Below are 11,559 nucleotides of genomic sequence, written 5' to 3' on the forward strand. Positions count from 1 at the left end.
GAATCTACACTCTTCTGAGGCCGACACAGTAGAACGGCAAGACTGCCTGAGACCTCCTCAGGGATTCCGGAAAGTGAAAACCAGGGAAGTTGGGCACTTCCGCATCAGGGGGCCAAGGCTCTGTCCGTTTTCCGCTCGAAACTTCGGGGGAAGTGTAGTGCAGAAAGGCGGTACTGTAGCCGGTACACGTACGTACGTATGTACGTACACACACACACACACACACACACACACACACACACACACACACACACACACACACACACACACACACACACACACACACACACACACACACACACACACACACACACACACACACACACACACACACACACACACACACAGCCTTGTGGGACATGTAGTCCAGAGCTCGTGCCGGTAGACACACCCGCACCCACCCTTGCATTCTGGGACATGTAGTCCAGAGCTCGTAAACTCGTGTAGTCCCATGTACTGCAGCTACAGTAACGCCTCGCTGTAAACGTTTCCCCGCGGAATTCTGGGAAATGTGGTCCAGGAGCTCCGGGTTAGTCGCAGACACTTCCGCCCCAGGAGGACAACGTAGCAGCCATCTTTTGCCTGTTAATGGTGTTTCAGGTCGGCTCTTCACGACCCATTCAAGCTTCCTCGACATGCGCCTGGGGCCAACCTTTCCAGACCTTTCATTTGTGGAGAAAGAGGAGGAGCGGCTAAAAGCGGAGGTTTGAGGGCCTAGAGTGGTGATATACGTCCCCCGGGCGGAGCTTCTTTGCGTTTGGTAACGTACTCGGGATGGGGTGGGCTCAGGTCGTGCCTCCTGGGGTTTTAGGGTCTCCCCGGTTTTCTTCACCCCTAACCTGACCCCGTCCCCCACGTATGAGCTAGCCCTACCACTTCATACGACATCACATTGGGTGAGTTGCTTAACTCCTCTGTGCCTCCGTTGCTGTTCGGTAAAAGGGAGAAAAAAGGAATGCCTTAATATAGTGTTGTGAGAAAAAACGAGATAGAACAAGTAAAAGGTCTACAACTACCTGATACATTGTTTTTATTAATACTACTCTAATAAGAGAGGCACCCATTTCGCAGCGGGATTCTGTGAGCCCAGGAAGCTGAATTGTCCTGGACTCCTGGCCTGTTTTGGAAGGAGAGGACTTCTAGCTGATACGGGGGCAGAAGGGGCTGCGGTTTGAATTATTGGGGATGGAAACACAGCCCTGGTATTTCACAGTCTCCTTTCCTTCTCCAGCCCTGACTTCTCAAAAAGCACTGCACGGAGGAAAAGGCAACAGAGCCCTACGTGAGTAGGACTTGGCATTCTTCAACTTAAGATATTCATATGAATTGTAGAACGTATGGGACATGGGTAACGATTATAACTGAGCCTTGGTCACTAATTTCCATCCTAAAAGCTTTATGCAAATGAACACATTTCCATCAGGCAGTGGCTCTGTGAATTGGTACTGCTGTTTTCTATACTTTAACGATGAGGAGATGGGGGCAGGGAACACAACCCTGTTGGCCCATCCTCACCCAGATTGTAGGAGGCAGAGCTGGGGTTGGGACCCAGGAGTTTGAGTCCAGCACCTGAGTTTGCTAATCCCTTTGGTATATTCTCTTTGAGCATAGGGTACTGGCTAGAATCATATCATGAAAGTAGGTTGGGACCTTGAGAGCAAGATTTAGGCTATTTTATGAGGTTTTTTTTTGCGGTACGCGGGCCTCTCGCTGTTGTGGCCTCTCCTGTTGCGGAGCACAGGCTCCGGACGCCCAGGCTCCAGACGCCCAGGCTCCAGATGCGCAGGCTCAGCGGCCATGGCTCACTGGGCCTAGCCGCTCCGCAGCATGTGGGATCTTCCTGGGCCGGGGCACGAACCCGTGTCCCCTGCATCGGCAGGCGGACTCTCAACCACTGCGCCACCAGGGAAGCCCTATTTTATGAGTTTTTAAGATAGTTTTCTCAACTGGGTCATTTATTTTATTTCAAATAATATGTATATCATAGAAATAGCATAATCATTATGGGAAAATGCGGATATATACATAAAGAAAAATTTTAATTATCTATTACTTTAGGATGTAAAGATAACAGTTGTTAATGTTTTAGTGCCTTTTTGTCTGGTTACTCTTTGTGTATGTTTTTGTGTAGTGGAGGCTGTTTTGTGTGGGACTGATGTTACACTGCAGTGCTACTCAAATTGTGGTCCACAAACCAGCGGCACTGGCATCACTTGGATAGAAATGCCCAGCCTTGAGCCCCATTCAAGACCTTCTGATTTATAATTTCTGCATAGGGGGCCCAGGAGGCTGCGTTCCATCAAGATCCCGCAGTAATTCACATGCATGTGAAAATTCGAGAAGCTCAAGAGAGGGTCTTTTCTGGAAACTGAGGCCGAGCAAATTGACCCTGCTGGATGTCACAGATAAAACTGAGCTGGATTCACCAAAGCCCTACTTAGTCCAATGATTTTATTCCCCCACTAGTTATTGTCAACTGTCAGGGCCCCTTTCAAAATCCTGAATTGAGCAGAAGACAGCTAGCAAGCGTAGAGTCAAAATGCAGGTCGTTAGAAGTTGTGAAGATATATCTCTCCCAGGCTTTGGGGAGTGGAATCATTACCATCTTTTGTACTAGATCGAACCCGGGCCCCCTGCATTGGGAATGTGGAGTCTTATCCACTTATTTCTTAAACTCCCATTTATTTCTTAAATTTTCCTATATTTATTATGATATAATTACAATTCAGATTCCTGTCTCTTTTAATTTGAATTAGGTATGGACTATCAAACTATTTTTTATTGTTGTTGCAGAATCCTGGCTTTTATTAGTTCTCTTTATCTCTGTGCATAATTGTCAAAACGGTACTTCCTGTTTAAAAAGAAACAACGTATTTTTATATCTTTTGTAAAAAGTTGTCCATGTCAATTTAAATATTATTGTTGCAGTAACAAAATCTTTAGGAAGACAAGCAGAGCTTTTCAGAAGTCTAAAGACTCTCACATAACAGGGCAACAACTATGACCTCCACATGTCTGACAGTGTTCTGCTGGTAGAAATCACATCTCTAAGGATAATTTCTAACTAAAATATCATCTGCTTCACCACAGTTGCTAAGAAATAAGAAACCCTGACGATGGTGTTCTCAGAGCTTTCTACCTTACAACGATCTCACGAGGTGGATGCCATTGTTCTCCCCCACCTGCAGATGACAGAACTGAGGCGAAGAGATGTTAATAACTTGCCCAGGATGACACTGCTAGTGAATGGCATAGCCTGATCACAGCCCATGCATATTGACTCCAAAACCTACTCTTACTTACATGGTCTCTGTTTACACCATACCCAGAATAAGAATAACCACTATGGAAGCTGCAGGCACACTGTGAGGGAGCCACTGTGTGTGGATGGGCAGGTCATTCCTCACACAGCCACTGAGAGGGGTCACGGGGGCATCTGGTATCCGTGTGGGGCTCTGCTCATCAAGCATAATCAGCTGTAGCCACTCCGAGGACTGGGAGCCTTGGTAATTCACAATGAGCACCATGTGGGTTAGTGACTTTTTTTTTTTTTTAACCAGTTTCCATTGACTTCTTTCTTCTTTCCCTGTCTGTCTTGCTAGGACTCTGCACTTCCCCAGAAGGAGAGAGAAAATGAGCACATTCCAGGTGAGTAGAGCTTGCCTTTCTTGCTGTTAAAAACGCCATTTTTGTACTCAGATTGGACACAGGTTTTCCTCTTTTTTTTTGATTGGAGTATAGTTGATTTACAATGTTGTGTTAATTTGAGGTGTACAGCAAAGTGATTCAGTTATACATACATATACATATATTTTCAGATTCTTTTCTCTTATAGGTTATTACAAAATATTGGGTATAGTTCCACATGGGTTTTTCTCTTTCAAGGAGAGTCTAAGCATATGAGGACCTGAGTATGCCATGTGTGCTTTTTAAAAAATTCCTGTTACATTTAATTGGTTTCAGTTTTAATTTTTGTTTTATTTCATCATTTTTTTATTTCACAAGTAAAAGAAAAATTAAGGGAAATGAAGGACATCTTCCACTTCACTGCTTACCTGCTTACAAATTAGCTGCTTTTATATTTCTGTAAATCTCCTCATCGTATGTATTCATAGCTGTGTATTTGTATTTATAACATAGATACAGTTTTAAATTGTTTTTTTCATTTAATACTAGCTAACATTCACTTTCAATTGCTTTATCCTGTTCCCACAAACTTAAGCACCTATTTTTTAAACTATTCTTTATTCACAGACATTTAGTTTAAAGACTTTTACTGTTTTAGGAACACTGCAGTGACAGTGTTCCTGATTTAACCTTTTTACCAAAATATCTGTTCTGAAGAATATTGCCTCTTTTTGCCCTTAACATACTAGGTTTAGGTATTCAGAATTGAAGAAGTATGTTTTATATGTGGTGCCTTGGATGTTTTTTGGTAGAATATCCAAATACGGCACAGCACAGCAGGATCAAACTGCTGCTTCACGCAGAAAAGATAACGTATTGTTAGAAGTTTTCTCATGACCAGAGTTAGATTCAGTCTTCCCCATGTTTGAGTCAGACCCTTTGTGTATTTTATTTACTGGTTTGTTTCTTTTTCCATCTTATTTTTTTTTTCTAATCAGAGTAATACATGACCTTAGTTTAAAAAATCCAGTGGTACTTAAAGCACTTGTCACTGCATAGACACCTCAGAACAATTGTATAAAGAGGTGCTTGGTTTCATCTTTGTTTTAAATATAAAGAATAGGGGTTGTGAAAAAAGGAGGAACCAACTCAGACTCACCCAGAAAACCAAGGGTCTGGAGTCAGAGGATTGCATTCAAGCAAAAGACAGAAACGGGGAAAGAGAGAGTTTTCATTCAGAGACCTGGCATGGCCTTTTGGTTAATTTCCACGTATAACACTCCTTCTCATCTGGTTCCTACCTCAATGAGAAAGCAGGTGCTATGAAATACTGCCGGGACTAAATTGGTAACTGTTTCTGGGGCGCTTGGCAATAATAATTAAAAAGTGAAAGCTTTTTAGTTCAGGATCCAGTGGTTAGAATTCTAGGGAGTTTACTCATGAGTTGTCTGAGAGCCCCAGGTAAATACACAACGCTTTCTGTTTCATAGCCGCACGTCCGGTGAGGCTGAGGAAAGTCAGTGTGTGGCATTGGCAGGATGGAAGGGAGGGGGTGCTGGGGAGTCTGCACACCGCACAGGAGCCAGAGCAACTTCCCACCTTCCTCCTCTCCTCGGGGCTGCCCCTCTTCCACTGGCCACTGGGTATAAGATTGAGGTGGTGTTGTTTGTCGTAGGAGGCGGTGACTTTCAAGGACGTGGCTGTGGCCTTCACAGAGGAGGAGCTGGGGCTGCTGGACTCAGCCCAGAGGAAGCTGTACCAGGATGTGATGGTGGAAAACTTCCGGAACCTGGTCTCAGTGGGTGAGGACAGCCTTTCTCTGCGAGTGTCTTTGTGACCGTGATGTTTCAAGGCTTTGGGCCTCTTGAGATGGTTCCCTGAGTTTGGGGACCAGACTTTTACAATTCCTGTGGGACACGAGAGGAGGTCTCTGGTCTTTCTAAACAGTGTGTTTCAGGTCCTTTTCATTTATTTTGTAAAAGAACTGTAAATCGACAGTATCTTGTTGTACCTTGTGTATTCTTTTTCAGATTTCCCTCCCTGCCATTAATGGATTATAAAGCCAATTTATTGAGCCCTACGTGTGACTTTTTAATGAAATAAAATAGTATAGAAAATATCAGAGTTTCTTAGGAAGAGTACAACACATTGCAGCAAAAACTGGGTGATGGCATGAGTGGTGTGAGAGCCAGTGGGAACAGATTTCATGAAAATAGACATTGGTTAGAAATAGGTCATTCAAGCTTCGTTTTAGTAATGTATACTTCTACATGTGTATCTAGGTTGTGAAATAAATGGGTCATGATACAAAGTTTGAAAAACACGGCTTTCAATATCTTGAATATGCAGTTGGAACTCAAATTTCTAGTAAACTTTAGCTCTAGCCCGTTCATGTTAACTTGTGACTTTGCATGTTCTCATTCTTCAGATGAGATACAAAAAATATAGAAAGAGAAGAGAGGCTTTGGTTGATGAATTCAGCAACCCAGATAGAAATCTAGGTAAGAACCAAGCAGTCGTGAGTTCTTGTGGTTAGCTCGCTGTCTGTTTTGCTTCTCACCAGCCCTGTGCTGTCCATCACCTGGTCCCAGTTGGAAATCTCTTTCCAGGATTATTGCATAATCTTTGTACTGGTCACCTGTTCCCACCCTTCTCCTCCCACAGTTTGTTCTTTAAGTGGCAAAGTGATCTTTTGTAACTTTAAGTCAGGTTATGTTCTTGTTTCAAAATTCTCTTGTGGCTTCTTTTACTTAGAATAAAAACAACTTAAAGTGGCTTCTAGAGTCTTCTGTGGGCTGCTGTTCATTCCCAACCACCTCCCTGAATACATCACCTCTCCTCCCTCTTACCCTGTCTTTTCCAGACCTGCAAAGGATGCTTCTGCCACAGAGCGTTTTCCTTGTCCTTCTCTCTGCCTGGAATACTCTTTCACCTGTAATCTTTTAGGCCTCTTTACTTCTTTCAGTCAGTCACCTTAAAGATGCTGAGAGGGCTGTCCTCTGACCACCCTATGGAAAATACAGTCCTCTCTTTCTTACTCTCTCTGCCCTGCTTTGTTTTGTCTCTAAGCGTTTCACTCATGTACATTTTTGTTCACCTGTTTCTCACCTCTCTTTCTTCCACTGGAGGGTAATCCAGGAGTGGAGGAGGAATTTGGTCTGTTTTGTTTATTGCTCACTAGCCTCAGTGCTTAGCATAGTCTTGGTACATGACAGGGACTCTTAAATATTTCTTGAATAAACGAATGAGTTAATGGATAGAGAAATTAGCCTTCCATGAAAATAGCTAGTAGGCGGTGAACAAATCCGAGTGAATAAGGGATATTGCCAAATGTTGTTTTGTCTTCAAATGAATTCCTAGCCTAATTCTAACTTCTCAGGTGCCCATGATGTGTGTATGTGTGTGTTTGCCTTTCTGTACAAGTTGGCCCTCATCAACTTGCACAAAAAACATGTATAGAACCTGTAATTATAACCAAACTGAGTAAAATGCTTTCCCTGTGACTTTTCTTGAGCTCGTAGTAGCAGAGCATATTCATTTGGGGAGGAAATACTGTTTTGAATGAGGATTCTTATGTCTACTTCTTAGGTAGCTCTCCCATAGAAGGAAAGAAAATTCTATTTCCTTATCCTTTATACCAGGGGAGAACAGGTCTCAGAAAACAGCCAGCTGGTGAGTTAGCCTTTCCCTTAAAAGATTTGCCCGGATGCGTCCCATTTGCTTCCTCCAAAGCCCACCTTACTAATAAGAAATCGATCTTTGTTAGCTCTACAAACATTGTGTGTGTGTGTGTGTGTGTGTGTGCATTTGTATGTATCTTGTAGAAGGCATTTTAGATAATGTCACCTTGAGTGCTGTGATCATTCTTTAATAGTTTCTAGTCTGTTTCTTCTCAATACTTCTCACAAGCTATGGAATTTATTCCCAGCTCACTCATAAACCCCATTCTTCGCTTTGGAACTCATTCTTGTTAAAGACCAATGTATCTGTGTCCAAAAATTTTCCATGCTGTTTTTAAAGAGACAGCATTCTTCCCTAGCCTCTAAATTTTGACTCCTACTTGGCAGGGGGAGTGTGGGAACGTATTAGGCAGCACAAATGCCCCAGAAGGATCCAGTGCATAGGTCTTCATGCTTTTTTTTACCCCCACTGATTCTTATAACCTTTTTTTAAAATTAATTTATTTTTGGTTGCATTGGGTCTTCGTTGCTGCACACGGGTTTTTCTCTAGTTGTGGCGAGTGGGAGCAGCTCTTTGTTGTGGTGCGCAGGCTTCTCATTGCAGTGGCTTCCTTATTGCAGAGCGCGGGCTCTAGGCATGTGGGCTTCAGTAGTTGTGGCACACGGTCTCAGTAGTTGTGGCTCATGGGCTCTAGAGTGCAGGCTCAGTAGTTGTGGCTCACGGGCTTAGTTGCTCTGCGGCATGTGGGATCTTTCTGGACCAGGGCTCGAACCTGTGTCTCTGCACTGGCAGGAAGATTATTAACCACTGTGCCACTGGGGAAGTCCCGATTTTTAGCACCTTTCATATTCTCCTCAGCACTAACCCCCTTGGCGTACTGCCACCTCTGGTGCAGCCTTTCAACTTAAGCAAAACTGTACTTTCCAGTCCTTTTCCTGTATCTGATACCTGACTTGTAAAAGCTCTTTCGCTTCTCTGACTTGGTTCAAACTTAACCTGGGATTCAGAATTGTAGAGAATCCTAGAAATCAAACTGAGTTCACCTGTGCATGCATTTCTTAAGCCCTGACTAACTGCCAGGCACTGTTAAAGCTGTGAGCACAGGAAAATGCTTGTCTTTATTGATACTGTATTGTGGTAGGAATGACATGTAATTTTTGAAAGATGATTTAAATAGTATGTCAGATGGTAGTCATTTGGTTTTAAATGGGTTTCATTAATGCTAAGTATTTAGGAGTTTAATGGACCGTCTCTTGGTTTCTGTTAGTATATAAACCAGAGAACTTCATTTGTCATGTGAAAGATAAGCTGAACCATCCTCAGGTTCATTAAAGTCTCATACTGTGTCTTAAGTGTAAAATCTTGAATCTTTGAACAAAGCTTTCACGTGTCCACATCTCTGAATTCTCTGTCCTTATAGAAGAAAACAATCAAAGTGAGTTGAGGGCCGTTCAAGACAGAGGATCACGTGAAGAGCTTTCCTGCCGGCAAATCTGGCAACAAATTGCAAATGACTTAACCAGATGCCAAGACTCCATGATAAATAGTTGTCAGTTCCACAAACAAGTTGATTCCCCCTGCCAGATTGGGGCAGGACTCTCTATTCAAATTTCTGAAGATGAGAACCATATATTAAATGATAAAGCAGGTGATCCCAGTAATACTGGAAATCCAAGGTTTGCAACTTTGAGAGCCCAGGATTCTTGGAGGAAAACTTCATTGACCAAGTCACAGAATTATCAGAATAGACACCAGCAAATTTCCATGAAAAATAAACTGTGTCAGTGTAAAGAGGATGTTGACACCATCAGTTGGATTTCACATCACCTTGATGCTCACGGAGTACACAAGGGTCCAAAATCCTACGGCTACAGTGATTATAGAAAAGATAGCATGAGGGTTTCAACACTGGATCAGAATACTATGATTCACACAGGACAAAAACCTTACCAGTGTAATGAATGTAAAGAAACGTTCACTGATCTCTCCACCTTTGATCTTCACCAGCAGTTACACTCAAAAGAGAAGTCTCATATGTGCAGTGAGTGTGGAAAAGGCTTCCGTTACAGCTCGGTTCTTCATATTCATCAGAGAGTTCACATGGGAGGAAAACACAGTGAGTGTGATGAGTGTGGCAAGGAGTTCAGTCAGAGCTCACAGCTGCAGACTCCTCAGAAAGTCCACACTGTAGAGAAACCATTCAAATGTGGGGAATGTGGGAAAGTCTTCAGTCGTAGGTCAGCACTTACTATTCATTGTAAAGTCCACACAGGAGAAAAACCTTACAATTGTGAGGAGTGTGGGAGGGCCTTCAGTCAGGCCTCTCACCTTCAGGACCATCAGAGAGTCCACACTGGGGAGAAACCATTCAAATGTGACACGTGTGATAAGAGCTTCAGTCGGAATTCACACCTTCAGTCCCATCAGAGAGTCCATACGGGAGAGAAACCATACAAATGTGAGGAGTGTGGGAAGGGCTTCATTTGTAGCTCAAATCTATACATTCATCAGAGAGTCCACACAGGAGAAAAACCCTACAAATGTGAGGAATGTGGGAAAGGCTTTAGTCGGCCTTCAAGTCTTCAGGCCCATCAGGGAGTCCACACTGGAGAGAAATCATACATATGTAATGTGTGTGGTAAAGGCTTTACTCTGAGTTCAAACCTTCAGGCACATCAAAGAGTCCATACAGGAGAGAAACCATACAAATGTAATGAGTGTGGGAAGAGCTTCAGGAGGAACTCCCATTACCAAGTTCATCTGGTTGTCCACACAGGGGAGAAGCCCTATAAATGTGAGGTATGTGGGAAGGGCTTCAGTCAGAGTTCATATCTTCAAATCCATCAGAAGGCCCACAGTGTAGAGAAACCTTACAAGTGTGAGGAGTGTGGGCAGGGCTTCAATCAGAGTTCACGACTTCAGATCCACCAGCTGATCCATACCGGTGAGAAACCATACAAATGTGAAGAGTGTGGGAAGGGATTCAGTCGTAGAGCAGATCTTAAAATTCACTGCAGAATCCACACCGGAGAGAAACCGTATAATTGTGAGGAGTGTGGGAAAGTCTTCAGGCAGGCCTCAAATCTTCTGGCCCATCAGAGAGTCCACAGTGGAGAAAAACCATTCAAATGTGAAGAGTGTGGGAAGAGCTTCGGTCGGAGTTCACACCTTCAAGCCCATCAAAAAGTCCACACTGGAGAAAAGCCATACAAATGTGAGGAGTGTGGGAAGGGTTTCAAGTGGAGCCTGAACCTCGACATGCATCAGAGGGTCCACACAGGAGAGAAACCATATAAGTGTGGGGAGTGTGGGAAGCACTTCAGTCAGGCCTCAAGTCTTCAGCTTCATCAGAGTGTTCATACTGGAGAGAAGCCATACAGATGTGACAGATGCAGTAAGGTCTTCAGTCGGTCTTCACAGCTACAGTCTCATCAGAGAGTGCACACAGGGGAGAAGCCTTACAAATGTGAGACCTGTGGTAAGAGCTTCAGTTGGCGCTCCAATCTAACAATTCATCACAGAATCCATGCTGCTGATAAATCCTATAAAAGTGATAGGAGTGGTAAGACCATCAGAGAGCCCACACACGAAAAAATTTCCATAAAATGATTAAAAAAAAACAAAAAAAACAACTCAGGTGTCATGTGAATTCTTCCAGTCATCAAGTTCAAAAGAAAAACAAATCATTTGTTTCATTAAAGTCAGTGTTTCAACCATAGCTCAACATGTCCCAGTAGTCAGGAGGCCACACAGCAGAGAACCCTGGTAAATGGTGTAGTAAGTTTGAACTTTGACCTCTATCAAATATTACTCAGGGGAGAAGCCTTAGTATGAGTTTTAGCAGGGCTTGTACAAAAAAAGTATGATGGACTTGCCAAAATTTATGCCCATTACAACATAAACTCCACGAATGCAGAGACGTTTGTTCTGAATCTACAGTCTGAACATTGTCAGCTACTTCGTAGGTGCTCGATATTTGTCCAATTAATGAGGAAAAACTTTTTGAAAATTATGTTGCAATCCCCTCCAAAATTTCATAAAAATTTGTATTCAGAGCAGTTAACCTAAATGTGGCCTTAAAAATAATCCAGGGAGACAAAAAGTTGAAGTGTTAGAAAACCACTCAGTATTGCAATTTGTAATATGAATGTGGCATCATCCTGTTATGATTAGCTCCATTTGTCTCCCCCCAGCCTCACTTCAAGTTGGATCTCATCTTGGACTTTGTCTAATATTCTGTTAATTTTTTAC

The 11,559-nt window shown here is 43.0% G+C and overlaps 1 protein-coding gene across 4 annotated transcripts; it reads left to right on the plus strand.

Moving 5' to 3' along the window:
- Positions 1 to 215: 215 nt before the first annotated feature.
- On the plus strand, positions 216 to 11,359 carry LOC307178848 (uncharacterized protein). 4 transcript variants are annotated; one of them, XM_079907435.1, is made up of 5 exons: positions 216 to 704; positions 1,232 to 1,282; positions 3,603 to 3,648; positions 5,306 to 5,429; positions 8,729 to 11,359. In XM_079907435.1, exons 3-5 carry the CDS (start codon positions 3,634 to 3,636, stop codon positions 10,915 to 10,917), a joined length of 2,328 nt encoding a protein of 775 aa, XP_079763561.1. In that variant the 5' UTR covers positions 216 to 704; positions 1,232 to 1,282; positions 3,603 to 3,633; the 3' UTR covers positions 10,918 to 11,359. The 4 variants fall into 4 exon arrangements, with proteins under 4 accessions (XP_079763561.1, XP_079763560.1, XP_079763559.1 ...); XM_079907434.1 differs by having other exon boundaries at positions 218 to 760; positions 5,303 to 5,429; XM_079907433.1 differs by having other exon boundaries at positions 218 to 704; positions 5,303 to 5,429.
- Positions 11,360 to 11,559: the final 200 nt, after the last annotated feature.

The sequence above is a fragment of the Stenella coeruleoalba genome, assembly GCF_951394435.1.
Source record: "Stenella coeruleoalba genome assembly, chromosome: 20".
NCBI lineage: Eukaryota > Metazoa > Chordata > Mammalia > Artiodactyla > Delphinidae > Stenella > Stenella coeruleoalba.

Excerpts from the sequence above, each read along its gene's own strand:
- LOC307178848 (XM_079907434.1), top strand. Across the intron at positions 5,430-8,728 it reads CCGGAACCTGGTCTCAGTGG|AAGAAAACAATCAAAGTGAG; the intron begins GTGAGGACAGCC and ends CTGTCCTTATAG.